Here is a 19895-nt window from a genome sequence, read left to right as displayed (position 1 = left end):
CAGTGCTGAGTCTATGGTGCAGTGCTGAGTCAATGGGCAGTGCTGAGTCTATTGACAATGCTGAGTCTATGGTGCAGTGCTGAGTCTATGGACAGTGCTGAGTCTATGGGGAGTGCTGAGTCTATGGGCACTGTTGAGTCTATGGTGCAGTGCTGAGTCTACGGGCAGTGATGAGTCTATGGGCAGTGCTGAGTCTATGGTATAGTGCTGAGTCTATGGTACAGTGCTGAGTCTATGGGCAGTGCTGAGTCTATGGGCAGTGCTGAGTCTATGGTGCAGTGCTGAGTCTATGGTACACTGCTGAGTCTATAGGCAGTGCTGAGTTTATGGTGCAGTGCTGAGTCTATGGGCAGTGCTGAGTCTATGGGCAGTGTTGAGTCTATGGGCAGTGTTGAGTCTATGGACAGTGCTGAGTCTATGGGCAGTGCTGAGCCTCTGGGCAGTGCTGAGTCTATGGTGCAGTGCTGAGTCTATGGGCAGTGCTGAGTCTATGGACAGTGCTGAGTCTATGGACAATGCTGAGTCTATGGTACAGTGCTGAGTCTATGGGCAGTGTTGAGTCTATGGGCAGTGCTGAGTCTATGGTGCAGTGCTGAGTCTATGGACAGTGCTGAGTCTATGGTACAGTGCTGAGTCTATGGGCAGTGTTGAGTCTATGGACAGTACTGAGTCTATGGGCAGTGCTGAGTCTATGGACAGTGCTGAGTCTATGGGCAGTGCTGAGCCTATGGGCAGTGTTGAGTCTATGGGGCAGTGCTGAGTCTATGGGGCAGTGCTGAGTCTATGGTGCAGTGCTGAGTCTATGGACAGTGATGAGTCTATGGACAGTGCTGAGTCTATGGTGCAGTGCTGAGTCTATGGTGCAGTGCTGAGTCTATGGACAGTGCTGAGTCTATGGGGCAGTGCTGAGTCTATGGACAGTGTTGAGTCTATGGGGCAGTGCTGATTCTATGGTGCAGTGCTGAGTCTATGGGCAGTGTTGAGTCTATGGGGCAGTTCTGAGTCTATGGACAGTGTGAGTCTATGGGGCAGTGCTGAGTCTATGGAAAGTGTTGAGTCTATGGGGCAGTGCTGAGTCTATGGACAGTGTTGAGTCTATGGTGCAGTCCTGAGTCTTTGGGCAATGTTGAGTCTATGGGCAGTGATGAGTATATGGTGCGGTCCTGAGTCTATGGACAGTGATGAGTCTATGGGCAGTGCTGAGTCTATGGGCAGTGTTGAGTCTATGAGCAGTGTTGAGTCTATGGGGCAGTGCTGAGTCTATGGTGCAGTGCTGAGTCTATGGACAGTGATGAGTCTATGGGCAGTGCTGAGTCTATGGTGCAGTGCTGAGTCTATGGTGCAGTGCTGAGTCTATGGACAGTGTTGAGTCTATGGTGCAGTGCTGAGTCAATGGGCAGTGCTGAGTCTATTGACAATGCTGAGTCTATGGTGCAGTGCTGAGTCTATGGACAGTGCTGAGTCTATGGGGAGTGCTGAGTCTATGGGCAGTGTTGAGTCTATGGTGCAGTGCTGAGTCTACGGGCAGTGATGAGTCTATGGGCAGTGCTGAGTCTATGGTATAGTGCTGAGTCTATGGTACAGTGCTGAGTCTATGGGCAGTGCTGAGTCTATGGGCAGTGCTGAGTCTATGGTGCAGTGCTGAGTCTATGGTACACTGCTGAGTCTATAGGCAGTGCTGAGTTTATGGTGCAGTGCTGAGTCTATGGGCAGTGCTGAGTCTATGGGCAGTGTTGAGTCTATGGGCAGTGTTGAGCCTATGGGCAGTGCTGAGTCTATGGTGCAGTGCTGAGTCTATGGGCAGTGCTAAGTCTATGGACAGTGCTGAGTCTATGGTGCAGTGCTGAGTCTATGGACAGTGCTGAGTCTATGGGCAGTGGTGAGTCTATGGGCAGTGTTGAGTCTATGGACAGTGCTGAGTCTACGGTGCAGTGCTAAGTCTATGGGCAGTGCTGAGTCTATGGTGCAATGTTGAGTCTATGGTGCAGTCCTGAGTCTATGGGCAGTGCTGAGTCTATGGGCAGTGCTGAGTCTATGGTGCAGTGCTGAGTCTATGAGAAGTGTTGAGTCTATGGTGCAGTGTTGAGTCTATGGTGCAATGTTAAGTCTATGGGCAGTGCTGAGCCTATGGACAGTGCTGAGTCTAAGGGCAGTGCTGAGTCTATGGTGCAGTGTTGAGTCTATGGTGCAGTACTGAGTCTATGGGCAGTGCTGAGTCTATGGGCAGTGCTGAGTCTATGGACAGTGCTGAGTCTATGGTGCAGTGCTGAGTCTATGGGCAGTGTTGAGTCTATGGACAGTGCTGAGTCTATGGGCAGTGCTGAGTCTATGGACAGTGCTGAGTCTATGGGCAGTGCTGAGCCTATGGGCAGTGTTGAGTCTATGGGGCAGTGCTGAGTCTATGGTGCAGTGCTGAGTCTATGGACAGTGCTGAGTCTATGAGCAGTGTTGAGTCTATGGGGCAGTGCTGAGTCTATGGTGCAGTGCTGAGTCTATGGACAGTGATGAGTCTATGGGCAGTGCTGAGTCTATGGTGCAGTGCTGAGTCTATGGTGCAGTGCTGAGTCTATGGACAGTGCTGAGTCTATGGGGCAGTGCTGAGTCTATGGACAGTGTTGAGTCTATGGGGCAGTGCTGATTCTATGGTGCAGTGCTGAGTCTATGGGCAGTGTTGAGTCTATGGGGCAGTTCTGAGTCTATGGACAGTGTGAGTCTATGGGGCAGTGCTGAGTCTATGGAAAGTGTTGAGTCTATGGGGCAGTGCTGAGTCTATGGACAGTTTTGAGTCTATGGTGCAGTCCTGAGTCTTTGGGCAATGTTGAGTCTATGGGCAGTGATGAGTATATGGTGCGGTCCTGAGTCTATGGACAGTGATGAGTCTATGGGCAGTGCTGAGTCTATGGGCAGTGTTGAGTCTATGAGCAGTGCTGAGTCTATGGTGCAGTGCTGAGTCAATGGGCAGTGCTGAGTCTATGGTGCAGTGCTGAGTCTATGGACAGTGCTGAGTCTATGGACAGTGCTGAGTCTATGGTGCAGTGCTGAGTCTATGGTACAGTGCTGAGTCTATGGGCAGTGCTGAGTTTTTCGTGCAGTGCTGAGTCTATGGGCAGTGCTGAGTCTATGGTGCAGTGCTGAGTCTATGGGCAGTGCTGAGTCTATGGGCAGTGTTGAGTCTATGGGCAGTGTTGAGTCTATGGGCAGTGCTGAGTCTATGGACAGTGCTGAGTCTATGGGCAGTGCTGAGCCTCTGGGCAGTGCTGAGTCTATGGTGCAGTGCTGAGTCTATGGGCAGTGCTGAGTCTATGGACAGTGCTGAGTCTATGGTACAGTGCTGAGTCTATGGGCAGTGTTGAGTCTATGGACAGTACTGAGTCTATGGGCAGTGCTGAGTCTATGGACAGTGCTGAGTCTATGGGCATTGCTGAGCCTATGGTGCAGTGTTGAGTCCATGGACCGTGCTGAGTCTATGGGGCAGTGCTGAGTCTATGGACAGTGTTGAGTCTATGGGGCAGTGCTGAGTCTATGGCGCAGTGCTGAGTCTATGCACAGTGCTGAGTCTATGGGCGATGTTGAGTCTATGGGGCAGTTCTGAGTCTATGGACAGTGTTGAGTCTATGGGGCAGTGCTGAGTCTATGGACAGTGTTGAGTCTATGGGGCAGTGCTGAGTCTATGGATAGTGTTGAGTCTATGGTGCAGTCCTGAGTCTATGGGCAATGTTGAGTCTATGGGCAGTGATTAGTCTATGGGCAGTGCTGAGTCTATGGTACAGTGCTGAGTCTATGGTGCAGTGCTGAGTCTATGGACAGTGCTGAGTCTATGGGCGATGTTGAGTCTATGGGGCAGTTCTGAGTCTATGGACAGTGTTGAGTCTATGGGGCAGTGCTGAGTCTATGGACAGTGTTGAGTCTATGGGGCAGTGCTGAGTCTATGGATAGTGTTGAGTCTATGGTGCAGTCCTGAGTCTATGGGCAATGTTGAGTCTATGGGCAGTGATGAGTCTATGGGCAGTGCTGAGTGTCTGGTACAGTGATGATTATATGGGCAGTGCTGAGTCTATGGTGCAGTGCTGAGTCTATTGTACAGTGCTGAGTCTATGGGCAGTGCTGAGTCTATGGTGCAGTGATCAGTCTATGGGCAGTGCTGAGTCTATTGTGCAGTGCTGTGTCAATTGTGCAGTGTTGAATCTATTGTGCAGTGCTGAGTCTATGGGTAGTGCTGAGTCTATGGTGCAGTGCTGAGTATATGGGGCAGTGTTGAGTCTATGGGCAGTGCTGAGTCTATGGTGCAGTGCTGAGTCTATGGACAGTGTTGAGTCTATGGGGCAGTGCTGAGTCTATGGACAGTGTTGAGTCTATGGTGCAGTGCTGAGTCTATGGGCAGTGCTGATGTGTCTGTCTTTGTGTCGATTACGTATTGCGTCCACGCTGTCCGTCCATTTGTCCAAGGACGTCCCGGGTCCCCTGTCCGCACGCACACACAGAAGAGGTTCCCATCGTCGGCGCATAATTGCCGAGCGATTTAATTCCCATTAAAGTAACACGCTTCGATTGGCTGACCTCGCGATCCCTTCCCATCAATTCCTGCCCCTCCGGCCACCTCCTCCCCCCTCCACCGCCCCCACCCCTCCACTCATCCTACCTCCCCCCGTCATCCCCATAACATCCCATCCCCTCCTTTACCAAAAAGCAAAGATCCCTCCTATAGCCTTCGCAGACTGTTGGGGCAAGTGCTGTTAGCGAGCAGCACTTGTGCAGGCTGGCACGGCGCACGAGCGGGTGGGTCTGAATAGGTTCGCCGGGTTCGCATTGCCGCTTCTCGACCACCACAACCACCACCACCACAACCACCACCACAACCACCACCACAACCACCACCACCACGAGCTGCAGCAGCTCCCATCAGCACTGCGCCACAGTGACCACGTTAGGTTAATGACTCATTAAGGGACTTGTGTGGGGCGGGGAGGAAGGGGGGGGGGCGGTGTTTGCCCGGCGCTAGAGAGAGAGAGAGGGGGGGGTGAAGGGCGGACGTGTTGGAGTGACGACGGCGAGAACGTCGCTGCTGGATGGGTGGGGGGTTGGTGTGTGGGGGGGGTGGGGGGCGGGGGTCTCGGGGAGCGTTGTTGGGGGGGCTCTGTGGGCTGGGTTAGGCTGGGTGGGGGGGGGGTAGGTGTCAGGCTGAAATGAGCCTCTCGGTGTCGGCCCCTCCCGGCGATCCGATGATTCTCCACGATTCTGGGTCGCGGCATCAGAGTTGAGGAAGCGTCGTGTTCGCGATTCCCGACTACGCACGAGAGCGCGAATGCGGTAGCTCGCTCCGGGGGGGGGGGGGGGGGGGGGGAGTCCCGGACGGCAAAGCGTTGCATTTGCGCGTTCGAGTCTCGGTGCGAGTCCGTCGGTCTCTGTGTGCGATTCGGCGTATCCTCTGTGAGTCCGTGGGGCCCTTTAAAACTCTCTGTGCTCCAGTGCGAACGTGTAAATTTGCGTCGCCTCGTGTGATTAGCGACGCAAATTTAATCAAAACTGTCGTCATCGCGGAGACAAATGGAGGCCGGCCGAGTCCTCGCCGCGGAATGTGTCCTCCCCCCGCGTCGCTCCACCGCCCCTGTCCCCGTGCCCCCGTGTCCCCACGACTCCCCGTGTCCCCACGTGTCCCCCGTCCGCCTAGTCCCTGGCCCCCTGTCCCTGTGTCCCCGTGTCTCCACGCGTCCCGGCTGTCCTGTCCCCTCGCCCCCTTCTCCTCCTTGCCGCCTTCTTACCCACCCCCACCCCAATCCACTCACTGACACCCCCCTCCCCCACCCTTCTTCGTCTTTTCTCTTCTAACCTCTACTCACCTTCACGCCCCTCCCCCCCGTGCCCCCCCCCCCCGTGCCCCGCCCCCCCAGGCACGGCAACCCGAGCGTGCGCCCGCGCCAGCTCCCGGCGCTGGTGCGTGGCGGAGTCCCCGAGGCGCTGCGGGGCGACGTGTGGCAGCTGCTCGCCGGTTGCCGTGACGACGACGCCATGCTTGACAACTACCGCATGCTCGTCGCCAAGGTGAGCCAACGTCGCCGCGGCAACCCCCCCCCACCACCACCCACTCTCCCCCACGTGACGCGGCCACCGGCCCTCGACCTCCCGCGACCCTCTCCGGTGACCCCGTGACCTGACCGTGACCCGCCTGCGACCTCCCCGTGACCCCGCGTTGAATCGTACCGAGAGTGCGGGGTACGGCATGCGTCCACTTTTCTACTTTTTTTTTTTTTTAAACTTTTTTTCACTTTTGCGTCCTGACCGTCCGGAGCACCCACGGTAAGTGAGCGGCGGCATCGCGCCCCTCACGTTGGACAACGGCCCCGCGGAAGCGGATGTCACACGGAACCAAGGTCTCCCCCTGTCGTCGCAGCTCGATCGCGTGAACCGCTTTTACCTTTGGCGTCACCCCACCAAAACCCCCCGTGTTCATTTCCGTGAGCGATGAGCCGGCCGCCGATGCCTCGACGAATGAGGAGCATCTGGCCCCCCCCCCCCCCCCCCGCCCCGCTGCGGGATGTACAAGGGTGCCCCCGCTATTGCTCGGCACGGCACTATAGTTTGGACAAGCTTCGTAAGATAGGAGCACAGAGCTTGGGAAATTGTTGGAGGTACTCCGATATCTTTCCCACTCGTTTGCAGAGTTAGCCAAATACACAGATGTAGGCACACAGAACTTGGGCAATTATTAACAACGCCGGTTCTGACTGCCCTCCCCCCCCGCTTGTCTGTGAATCATTCTGAGAACGAAAACTGTTCGTATTTTAAATTGTACGTTATTGTTACTGGGGAGACAAAGCTGGCCCGGCTCCGATGTCCCCACACCGCTCTTTGCCCGTTACGTCGTCTAACAACGATATCCTGGCAATTTTGAGAGAGATCACACACACTCATCCACACATTCACCCACTCACACATCCACTCACCCACTCTCTCATTCACCAACTCACCCACACTCACCAACTCACTCACCGACACTCACCAACTCGCTCACCCGCAGACTCACTCACACACTCACTCAACCACTCACTCACACATTCACTCACTCACCCACTCACTCACTCACCCACTCACTCACACACTCACCCACTCACCCACTCATTCACCAACTCACTCACCCACTCACACACTCACAGACTTACACATTCACACACACACACTCACACGCTCACCCACTCACTCACCCACTCACTCACCCACTCCCACTCACCCACCCACTCACTCACCCACTCACTCACCAACTCCCTCATCCACCCACTCACTCACCAACTCACCCACCCACTCATTCGCTCAACCACTCACCACCACCATGATCACCATCATCACTATTACCATCATTACCAGCACCATTGCCAGCACTACCTCCAATACCATCACCACCGCCACCACCACCATCACGAATATTACCATCACCACCACCTCTATCAACATTATCACCACTACCAACCCCGCTGTTACCAACACCACCGCTAGCACCACCACAACCACCACTATCACCATCATCACTACCTCCATTAGCATCTCATCATCATCACCACCACCTCTTATCACCACCAAAATACAAAGATCCCCCGGATAGCCTTAACAGACTTTTGTGGCAAGCGCTGTTAGCGAGCACCTATGAAGGCCGGCACGGCACACGAGGGGATGGGTGGCCAGCATCACGCCCGGCCGCTTTTGTCTCCCCGGTGACGATGTTTACTACACCGCACCAGGCACTCATTCGAGGCCGAGCCGACCTTGACGAGGCCCAGGGTACGGTGTTGGCCATGAGCGGAGATCGAACTCGGCTCGCCGGGCTCGGAGTGCACCACACTCACCACTGCGTCCACCGGTGCCACCGTCACCACCACCACCACCACCAACCGCCTCTATCACCACCGTCACCACCACCAACCGCCTCTATGACCACCGTCACCACCACCACCACCAAGCGCCTCTATCACCACCGTCACCACCACCAACCGCCTCTATCACCACCGTCACCACCACCAAGTGCCTATATCACCACCGTCACCACCACCACCACCAACCGCCTCTATCACCACCGTCACCACCACCACCAACCGCCTCTATCACCACCGTCACCACCAAGCGCCTCTATCACCACCGTCACCACCACCACCAAGCGCCTCTATCACTACCGTCACCACCACCACCACCAAGTGCCTCTATCACCACCGTCACCACTACCAAGCGCCTCTATCACCACCGTCACCACCACCAACCGCCTCTATCACCACCGTCACCACCACCACCAACCGCCTCTATCACCACCGTCACCACCACCACCAACCGCCTCTATCACCACCGTCACCACCACCACCAACCGCCTCTATCACCACCGTCACCACCACCACCACCACCAACCGCCTCTATCACCACCACCACCACCACCAACCGCCTCTATCACCACCGTCACCACCACCAACCGCCTCTATCACCACCGTCACCACCACCACCAAGCGCCTCTATCACCACCGTCACCACCACCAACCGCCTCTATCACCACCGTCACCACCGTCGCCGCCACCGCCGTCAACAACAGCAGTCACCAACCCGCCATTAACATGAGCAGCACCGCCACCTTCCACCACTCCACGCCTCAGCCGCCCACGCGGCTGTATTAATATGCGGCGAGTGTGCTTGTTCTGTGTGGTTTTATTTTAATCAAATTCCTCTTTTCTTTGCGGGGGGGGGGCGGGGGGGGGCTCCTGTGACTCACATCTCGCGGCACGCACTCCGCACCAATTGCTCTGTTTGTTATCATGGTCCCGGTCATTCCTGATCGGAACGCGGTCCCGGCGATCTTGGCCGGAGCGCGGTGCCGGTGATCCTCGCCAGTTCATTACCGGTTCCTGTCACACTCGTGGAGTCAAATGTCTAGAGCAGTAAGCGGTTTTGTTGTAGCCGGGCAATGAGGGCGAACCTGTACCGCGTTGTGACCTGGGCCTGCCGCTGTGCTGTTTGTACGTCGGCGTTGAGCCAATCGGTGCTTTGGATAAACCCAGAGGCCACACGCAAAGACAAAGATCCCCCGTGTAGACTCCACAGACTGTTGGGGCAAGTGCTGTTAGCGAGCACCTATGAAGGCCGCGACGACACACGAGGGGGTGGGTGGGCAGCCCCACGCCGGGTCGTCTTTGTCTCGCTCGTGGCGATATTTTTAGGCATCGCACCAGGTACACATTTGAGGCTGAGTCGACCTAGGGGAGGCCCAGGACCGGTTCAGATGTTCGTCACCGGCGTTGGCCGTGAGCGGGAATTGAACTCGGGTGGCCGGGTTCGTAGCGCAGCGCGCTAACCGCTGCGCCACCGCTCCCCACACTCACACAGACTGCACGCACGCACGCACACGCGCAAACGCACGTACGCGGAAAGCCACCTAGCCTGGCTCGTGCCAGCCTGGCTCGTGCCAGCCTAGGTGCACCCAGAGGTTTCCTCGTGGCAGCTGAGATCTCTTATCAGCTCGGAGCATACGGGGCCCTTTGTTCTACAGCCCCTCCCCTCATGCTACCCCCCCCCCCTCCCCACCGCCACTGCCCCCACCCCCCACTCCACACAGCTGACGAGGTCATAGGGGTCGGACACTTCACACTTGCTCGCGATAACAACAACAACAACAACGACCGCTGCATCACTGCCATTGTCCCACACCTCTACGTAGCACGGTTGGCTACGTGCGGCGCGAATGAGGTTCAACATACGCACAGGTGGGAATGGTGGTGATTGTGGTGATCGTGGTGATCGTGGTGATCGTGGCGATTGTGGCGGCGGCGGTGGTGGTGATTGTGGTGGCGTCAATCGTGGTGACAGTGGTGGAGATGGTGATGATGGTGGTGGTTGTGATGATCCTCTGGCTTTTCCCTGCACATGTAGAATCAACATCAGCCATTCAGAGTGTTTGGTTGCTCTTCATTTTCCACGCGATGAGCCAATTCGCTGAGCTGTCAGGTGTGATGGCCAGGTCGCTTCTGATAGAGAGCAACATATAGCTCAGTGGGCCTTGCCTGGTTAAAATAAAAAAATAAACATTTGTTTCGTTTAGTGGTGGGGTTTCTCTAGCCAATGCTTTTCCACAGTTAGGGCATCGGGTACACGAGAGAGAAAAAAAAACAACCAACCCAAATGACCACGCATAATATATACGTACGCCGATGTGACATCGCGAGTGGGCGTTAGCCCACGTGGCCACAGAGCCACGCGCCGGTCTCCTTGCCGGCGGTGTTCAGCGGGGGGTGCTCCTCCCCCCACCCCTCTTCCAAGACTCCGAGACGACACCGGCCTGGACGAGTGGGGCCACGCGGCACCCTCGGGCGGGGGGCCGGAGGGGCAGAGGGGCCCCGTCCGCCGCCAGGCAATTGCAGGGCTGCGCCTTTATCTCCACCTGTGCCATACCCTTCCCAGCGCTGCGTCTCCGGCAGCGTGGGGTCTACGTGGACCCCTCCCCCGCCACGGCCGCCACTCTGCCCCGCGGCAACTGCCTGCGGGTGCGACGTGCCAGGGCGGTTAACACGAAACGATGACAAATTGTTTTCGTTTGTGTTTGACCAAACCGCCGAGAAGGAAGTCAGAGTCGGTCGCGCGTCACCGCCGCCGCCGCAGCAGTCGTCGTCGTCGTCGTCACGAGCGATCCACTGCTGGATGACGACGGTGATGATGATGATGGTGGTGGTCTTGTGGTGTAGGCCCCACGAGCGAGGCACCGTCCGTACATTCGGTGCACGCGCGGCGAGTTGGCTCGGGGGCGCCCCCGTTCTCACACGCGCGCCCGTGTCATTAATTAGCTCTCTCGCTCTCACCCAGCCTCTCCTCCTCCTCTTCTCCCCCCCGCCTCTCCCATTCCCTGTTGTTGTTGTTGCTGCTGCTGCTGCTGGAAGTCAACGAATCGTGAAATTGAATTACCCTCCAAAAACACAAACGGGGCGATGACGTTGGGGCCCCGCCGGCGACGTGGCAGGTCGGCAGCGACGGACGCTCTCACGGCGGCCTTTCGTCGTCGTCGTCGTCGCCACGATCAATCCACTGCTGGATGACGACGGTGAAAGTGCAAGGGCGGTTATAGCACGGTCACAGCACCACGTTACGATCCTGATGATGCAAGAAATCCACATCGCGACCCGCGCCGGAAGCAACGGTTCCATCGCTCCGTCTCCGCAGCGGACGTGCCCCCTTTCTCTCTCCCTCTCCCCCTCAGCCTCTCTCCTCATCGTGCCGCTCCATCGTTCGTCTTGGCGATGGCAACCTCGTGCCTCCGGTTAGCGCGGTTTGGCTACGTGCGGTGCGAAAGAAGGTCATTGTACCGCCGCGTTCTCCTCGAACGCGGCGGTAGTAGCGTTCCTGTAGAACACCGTGTCATGGAACACATCGCGAACCTGAGTAATGCACAATGTCGGGGGTAAAGCGCAGTCCGCGAGAGCGCGCACGCGTGGGCAGCGTCTCGGAAGCATCCAGCAGCATCCCTACGACGACGCTACGGACCGCGACGCGACCGCTCCTTCCCACCGGTGCTGCCGACGTCGCTCCGCTCGCTCGGTCGCGTCGCGTCCAATCCGCGTGCCGCGTCACGTGACAAACGCACGCTCCCCGATGCGTTCGCCGCCGCGTCGCGTCATCCAACGACGGCACGCGGCGTTACCGGAGAGCCCGACCGTGCGTACGTATCGGTCCGGCCGCCCCCCCCCCCCCAAACCAAACTCGCTCCCCCTTACCGCTCGCTATGCTGCTGCTGCTGTGTCTGAGCCTGACGTCTCTTAGCCCGGGCACGTGTTCTCTCCGGACCCACGTGACGCCACTCTTCAATCCGCCTCTCTGCGTAATTGCAGCCGCGCTCGCGACTTGCCGCGCGCCTCATGAAGCCGATGTGCTCACGTGCAGCTTATTTCACCGCCGCGTTCGCTTGTGCCCGCGCGCCGCTAGTGGCGGACGCACGCACGCACGCACCGTCAGCGCGTGGAGGCGGCTAATTGCTCCTCAGTTTATTCGTCCCCCCGACCGTGAGGAGAGGTTGAGAATCTTTATTTAGGCTGCAGGAGGAGTAATCCGATGAGCCGTGAAGCTCTTTTCGTACTCGCAGATGCCCAGTAGGGGCACTGTGGGTGAGCAACGTTACAGCGGCAAGCGATGCAAACAACGATAGGAGGGAAGCAAGTCACTGGAAATTAAAAAAAAGTTCTAAAAATATAAAGCATATAGGTGCACATTGCATAAGTACATAGATTTCACCACATTAGAGTTTTTTTATTTTATGTGGGTTGGATCGCGTAAATATATAAATGTGTCGTTAAACCCGCAACCACCCGACACAGCCAATTAGTAAGGTTTGTCACGTAAACAGAAAGTGCCAATCCGTTACTGGTACAGCACTACCGGTGTGTTGGAGAGTAACCCCACTACAACTTTTACAATTATTGTAACGTGACGTTTAGTAAAGTCACGTAGGTATAAAATAAAACAACTTTACCGAATAGAACCAAAGAGTATGGATCCTTGCAGTCACGAAAGCTTCAAATCTAGAACGTGACGTTTCGCCGGTAATTGCAACCAGCATCATCAGGCATACGGGCAGATTTGTGGAGAAATCCTCCTGCAGGCGAAAGCCCTGCGTGTTAAATTGGTGGCTTTGCCGCGCTTGATGAGCCTTCGTGATCGCGACTCCGATCCGCGAGAGGGCTAGCACGCGTATGGGATCTGCTTAAAAATTGTTTTATTTCGATGTTGACCTAAAGACGAGAGGAAGCGCAGTGCGGTTCGTCAGGAAATTGCTCATTGCGTTTTCTTCGGAGGATGACGATCGCTCGTGTTGCGATCGAAACGTCGTAGTTTTTTGTTATTTTTCGTAACCTATCGACGTGACTTTACCGAAAGACCCAAAGAATATGAATTCCTGCAGTCACGAAAGCTTTAAGTCAAAATTTTTTGCTGATTGCGTTTATTTTTGCAAAAAAAAAACACTTGAAAAAGGCTGCCCATATTTTCATCTCTGTGGAATTTAATTGAGGGGCTGTGTGTCGTCTTGGCGTGGTCTGGGACTGTTTGTGTTGTTTGTGTTGTTGTTGTTGTTGTTGTGTTGCCCGAGCTCGCATTTGGTGTTGAAAAATCGCACGATGGTGCCGGCTGTAATTACCGGCGAAACGTCACGTTACACGAATTGTAAATGTTGCGGTGGGGTGACTCTCCAGCACACCGTTGGTGCTGTACCAGGGACGAAGCGACACGTTTTCTTCACGTGACACGACCTTACTAATTGGCTGTGTCGGGTGGTGGCGCGATCGAACCCAACCGCCTCTGTTGTACATAGCCACCCATGCTCACCGCCGCGAAGTCTGAACTCTGGAAACCGTAGATGCAGATTCCCCCTCCCCCCGTGAGAGCCCCATGAGCTTTGCTAATGCCAACGATGAATCACATCTGTAAAGTGGAAGAAGGGAAAAAAAATAGGAGCCCATCATCGTAACACAAAGAAAACATTCCCTCTGCCGATTTTTTTTAAAGAGCCTTCTTGTCGTCGTCGTCGTTTGTTTTGCTGCTGGAGTCTGAAGCTGGATGAGGGTCACGGGGGGTCGCCCTCGGCTGATCCTCACGCAGGCCCCGGGCGGCGATTGAAATCGGAGGTCGTCTCCCTCCGCGTGCGGCTCGTTGCCGGCGGCGTCGGGCAGCAGCTGTGAATCGTCCACGGGAGGTGGTCGATGAGCCAGATAATTGTCGGGAGGAGCGGGCCGAGTGGTGATTTCGCCGCTGTTGCTGCGATTATGATGATGATGATGGTGACGATGATGCCTCCCTTCTCCTCCCTGGTGTATGTGAATTGGGCGGCATCGAGTCATCGTCATCAGCCCGACGTCCCCAGAGTTGCTTGCCCACGCCACTGCTGGTGGCAAGGGCCTCCGCTCGAGGCCGCTGTCCGGAGAATGGCCCCTTCTCGCGACTGTTTTGGCCTACTTGTCCACGCAGGCTGGACGCATTTAATTCTGGTGGTGGGAGTTCCCCACACTTTACCCCCCACCACACGCGACCAGCAGAGCATAGGCCTACTGCAGTGCGCCGGTAACGCACAATCTCCAATGGCGGAGCCAGGATTTTCAGGTGGTGGGGGGGGGCGGGGAACCTCTCCAGCAATGAACAATGATAGAGGAGTTGTTAGTAAGTAAAGGACTTGCCCCTTGCTTTTTATTCGACGCGTGTGCGGCGATGGCGCGGCCATCGATCGAGGGTCGAAATCGAATGGCGTTGTGTGATCGGCTTGAGGTGTTGATGCCTTCAGGGAAGTCGTGTGCTGTGTACGCAACTGCGCACAATTCTGTGAGTCACTTATAACCGCTTTGCCGTTACCTATTGCCAATTATGAACTCGGACTATTGTCCCATCATCTCACAGAGTCCCTGGCAGGTAATAATATGCAACACAGTGGCAGTTGGGGTCGCAAAATGCCGATTTATTACAATGATCCGATCGAAATTAGGGATTTCGATCGGATCATTGGGGGGGCACGTGCCACCCCCCCCCCCCCCCCCCCCCACTGGCTCCGCCATTGACAATCTCCAACACATTGCAAAGCATTATTGGAACGTTAGGCCAACTCCATTTACAACTGCGTGTATATATACACACGCATATATATGTACGTGTGTGTGTGTATACCCACACACTTGGGACGATACCAAGAGTGCCCGGAGAGAACCCACGCGTGCGAGCGGCTGCGGCGGGGGTAACGCAATCCCCATAATTGCCCAAGCTCTGCGGACCTATGTTGGAACGTTCAGCTCTCAGCTGCACTCACGGGCGAGTGTCTCGACGCGCCTGGGGGGAGGGGGTGGGGGGTTTGGCGGGGTGTGGGCTGCGTGGCGGAGGTGGCGGGGAAGGTGGTGTGGTGGGGGAGGGGGTGGGGGCGATTGGGGGGGGAGGGGTTGCGTGGGTGGCGCGTGCCCCCCCCCACACGCCAATCACCCAGCCTGTCGCCACGCCCCTTTATTACCACGCGCTTAATTGGAAAGCGAGCGATATTAATTGACTTGCCGGGGTCGCGTGGGAGCGCACGTGACCTTTGATATTATTTAGTTATGAAGCTCGCTGGATGGGGTGGGAGGGGACGGTGGTGGCGACGGTGGAGGGGGGTGGGGTGGGGGGGGGATTTTATATAAATAAATAAGTCGCGATTATTATTTACGAAAGCTTTACCGTCGGCCGTAAGGTAATGTTACGGGAGAGGGGTGAGGGCGGTAGGGCCCTTTGTTGAGATGACACCTTCAGAATTCTTCACGCGAAACATGGTCGGCGGCAGCGCAGAGACATTCCCCATCGCCTTCCAGACGAAGGCGACGATTACAAACAAAAGTGTCGTGAGCCATGAGCCATGTTCATCCACTGCTGGATGGAGGCCTTGCGCACGCCGTCACAATTCGCTCGCATCGGGGCCGCGAGCCATCCGGCGCTCCGCCGCAGGTTCCCGCAGTGAGCCGAAAGCCCGTGGGTGGTCCCAGCACGTTGCTCCATCTCCACGGGTGGACCCAGCACGTTGCTCCGTCTCCACCGGTGGTCCCAGCACATTGCTCCGTCTCCACGGGTGGTCCCAGCACATTGCTCCATCTCCACGGGTGGTCCCAGCACGTTGCTCCATCTCCACGGGTGGTCCCGGCACGTTGCTCCATCTCCACGGGTGGTCCCAGCACGTTGCTCCGTCTCCACGGGTGGTCCCAGCACGTTGCTCCATCTCCACGGGTGGTCCCAGCACGTTGCTCCGTCTCCACGGGTGGTCCCAGCACGTTGCTCCATCTCCACGGGTGGTCCCTGCACATTGCTCCATCTCCACGGGTGGTCCCAGCACGTTGCTCCATCTCCACGGGTGGTCCCAGCACATTGCTCCATCTCCACGGGTGGTCCCAGCACATTGCTCCATCTCCACGGGTGGACCCAGCACATTGCTCCATCTCCACGGGTGGTCCCAGCACATTGCTCCATCTCCACGGGTGGACCCAGCACATTGCTCCATCTCCACGGGTGGACCCAGCACATTGCTCCGTCTCCACGGGCGGACGTCCTCACCGGTGCTGTGGTAGGGAGCGCCGCGAACACGGCCACTGCCGGAGTTCGATTCCCTGCTCGCGGCCACCAACAACTAACGCCGGTGGCGATTATCTGAACCGGTCCTGGGCCTCCTCCTAGGTTGACTCGGCCTCAAATGAGTACCCGGTGCGATGTGTAGTCAACATTGCCACGTGGGATAACAAAGGCGGCGGGTGCGTGGTGCTGGCCACCCCCCCCCCCCACCCCCCCCCCCCCTCGTGCGCCGTGCCGGCCTTGATAGGCGCTGCTTGCTAGCAGCAGTTGCCCCAACACTCTGTCAAGTGGATTATGTTCGTCTTTGTGTGTGAGCCCAGAGTGAGCGGGTTAGAGAGCCTGTGACGCAGAGACCTAGACCTTGTGTCGTGTTATTGGTGCGAGACCCCTAAGATGTAGCCCGATGGGGTGCTGAAACATGTACCGCATATGCAGTACAGCGACGCCTCCACTTACGAACGAGTTAGGTTCCAAAGGTCTGTTCGTAAGTCGATTTGTTCGTAAGTTCAACTTGACTCCTGTCGACATAAAACACGGGGGAATGGCTTTGAAAGTTGTATAATCTCGTGTAGATGTAGATGCCACTGGTGTCGTCACGTTATGTAGATGCCACTGGTTCTTCATGTTCTGCAGATGTAGATGCCACTGGTTCTTCATGTTCTGCAGATGTAGATGCCACTGGTTCTTCATGTTCTGCAGGTGTAGATGCCACTGGTTCTTCATGTTCTGCAGATGTAGATGCCACCACCGGCATCTAGTGCGTGGCGGTTGGACTTATGACTCTCGGTCCCAACAGGCAACTGGACCTACGGCCACGTTTGTTCGTATCTCTGAAAGTTCGTCAGTCGAATGCTCGTAAGTGGAGGAGTCCTGTACTCGTATAGCGCTACTGCTCGGCGTGTGTCTGTTGAGAGGGCACACTGTGGGAGGGGAGCTGTCCAGAGCTCTGAAACCTGCATTCCTCCTCCCCTTAGAATTACAATTGAGTCCTTTGGAGATGGCCGGTGTGAGCGAAGCTCGCTCTTCATTGTGCTCAAACACACGCCCCATGTGTTTTCAAGGAAGCCTGACTCGTGCTTGAGTGTCACAAACCTGGTGCAGAGTTTGTTCGTGTTGAACCGATGGTGCTGAAATACTCCACTCCCAGAGCGAAGGCCGTGCAGGTGATGGAATGTGTAATAAAACAATGTACATGTTTGTGTGTACTCTTTGTTTTTTTCGGTAAAGTCACGTAGGTAAAATAAAATTTAAAATAGAAAACAACTAAATTAAATCACGACGTTTCGGAGGCAACGCAAGCTTCCGTCTTCAGGTGGAACAGTCACAGCGAGATAACTATGTGTGTGGAGAGATGGATATGTGAAGGTGACTTTGTGTCTACTTATCTAATGCGTCCCATGTGGCACTATTGTCGTGTGTATGTGTGTGCTGAGAAGCCCTGTGTGAGTGGGGAACTGTCCATGGTTCTGAAACGTAGAACCGATGTAACAGTGTCGCTCTGACTGCACCTGTGAGTGGGGAGCTGTCCATGGTTCTGAAACGTAGAACTCGTGTACTGCATGCAAAAACATAGATAAGCAGACGATACATATCCTTCATCTATCTGTCTCGCCGCATTAAAACATATATACAAAATATGAATCTTTACACAACCCTTCGGCTCCACGGCCTTCTGGTAGTGAATAATTTCAGCAGCGTTTATTCTGTACGAGTAAACTCTGGACTGGTGCGGACAGGTATGTGAACGAGGTGTGTTGTCTGCTTATCTGTTCTGTTGTTTTTATTCTCCACAGCGACGCTAATTATTTATCTTGAGCCACATTCTATAAAGCGTTATTGCTGTGAGGTGCGTTGGTGGAGGTCAGCTACCATTGCATACATACATTAAAGGGGAGCTGTCCACGATAATGAAAACCTACATCCCACTTACTGCACTCCACTCTGGGAAGGGATCTGTCCATGGTGCCGAAAGCTACATCCCATATACTGCACTCTGCTCTGAGAGGGGAGCTGTCCAGGGTACTGAAACCTACATCACACATACTGCACACGACTGTGAGAGGGGAGCTGTCCACAGTGCTGAAACTTACATCACATATACTGCACTCGATAGTGTTATTGCTGTGAGTGCGTGTGTGGAGGCCAGTCGACTCTGAGAGGGCAGCTGTCCACGGAGCTGAAACGCTGAGCCACATCACTTTGACGCGTTCATTGCCGTTGCAAGAGGTCGGTCGTTCTCATTACCTCCACGCTCCACGTGTCGGCCAGCTACGGAAAATCCGCTGCAGGGAATGGCACGTGTGTGTGTGATTGAGGGAGGGGTAGTGTATTAGTTAGTGGATGTGTGTGTGTGTGTGATGGAGGGAGGGGTAGTGGAGTAGTAAGTGGACGTGTGTGTATGTGTGTGTGTGATGGACCAATCCTGGGCCTCCCCTCGGTCGACTCAGCCTCAAATAAATACCTAGCGTGTAGCGTAAACCATCAACAATCGGGGAGAGAATGGCGGCAGTGCGTGGCGGTGGAGGCCACACCAACCCCCTCGTGCGCCGATAGTCGCCCGTAAAGGGCACTTGCCCCTAACAGTTAAAGGCTATACGGGTGATCTTTGTTGTTGCTTGGAGGTGAGGGGGGGAGATGGGAGGGGTGGAGGTGACAGTGTGTTGACCAAGGTAGGTGACGATTGGTCAATCGATATCGATTCGTAGATTGCGATTGGTGCGTTCAACTGCGTGCACAACAATCGCTGTTTCTTTGACGTGGGAATATATGCAGCGGGGTTTTTCTGTTATGAATATATGTATATCTTTTACATCAGGCTAATGGATCAATTTGTGCGGAACTAATGTTGTGATGGAACGAATGGGACGGTCAGATGAATGGAGCAAAGGTGCGAGAGACGATACGAAGGAGAAAGTTCCGACGAGAAGGAGACTACAGACGGAACAGGTGAAACAGACGGTACAGACGAGTTAGACGGTACAGGTGAGACAGACGGTACAGGTGAGACAGACGGTACAGGTGAGACAGACGGTACAGGTGAGACAGACGGTACAGGTGAGACAGACGGTACAGACGAGTTAGACGGTACAGGTGAGGCAGACGGTACAGGTGAAACAGACGGTACAGACGAGTTAGACGGTACAGGTGAGACAGACGGTACAGGTGAGACAGACGGTACAGACGAGTTAGATGGTACAGGTGAGACAGACACTACAGACGAGTTAGATGGTACAGGTGAGGCAGACGGTACAGGTTAGACAGACGGTACAGGTGAGACAGACGGTACAGGTGAGGCAGGCAATGTAAACTGGGGCTTCATAGAGCAGCGCTCTAACCACTGCGCCACCGCTCCCCACGCACGCACACAGCACACGCAGCCCCTACTGTACACACCCCCCTACACCCCCCCTACTGTACACCCCCCTCTACACACCCCTACACACACCCCTACTGTACACACCCCTACACACACCCCTACTGTACACACCCCCCCCTACACCCCTCCTACACACACCCCCCTACACCCCCCCTACTGTACACACCCCTACACACCCCCCTACACACCCCCCTACTGTACACACCCCTACACCCCCCCCTACTGTACACACCCCTATACACCCCCCTACTCTACACACCCCCCTCTACACTCCCCTACTGTACACACCCCTACAACTCCCCTACACCCCCTCTACACCCCCCCCTCTACACACCCCCCTCTACACACCCCCCTACACCCCCCCTACTGTACACACCCCTCTACACACCCCTACACCCCCCCCCACACACCCCCCTCTACACACCCCCCTACACCCCCCCTACACACA

The 19895-nt window shown here is 55.7% G+C and overlaps 1 protein-coding gene across 4 annotated transcripts in view; it reads left to right on the top strand.

The window, feature by feature from the left end:
- Positions 1-19895, top strand: part of LOC116953190 (rab GTPase-activating protein 1-like) — a 182053-nt gene that overhangs the window by 65307 nt on the left and 96851 nt on the right. For all 4 annotated transcript variants that reach the window (XM_076074800.1, XM_076074802.1, XM_076074801.1 and 1 more), the window contains exon 13: positions 5889-6039. In XM_076074800.1, coding sequence (XP_075930915.1) covers positions 5889-6039 — 151 coding nt within the window. The remainder of the gene's footprint in view (positions 1-5888; positions 6040-19895) is intronic.

The sequence above is a fragment of the Petromyzon marinus genome, chromosome 50 (genome assembly GCF_048934315.1).
Source record: "Petromyzon marinus isolate PM22_M1 ecotype Great Lakes invasive population chromosome 50, UKy_Petmar_22M1.pri1.0, whole genome shotgun sequence".
In the NCBI taxonomy this organism is placed as follows: Eukaryota; Metazoa; Chordata; class Hyperoartia; order Petromyzontiformes; family Petromyzontidae; genus Petromyzon; species Petromyzon marinus.
Note: the sequence above shows the minus strand (reverse complement) of the source record. Positions and strands in the feature narration are given on the sequence as shown.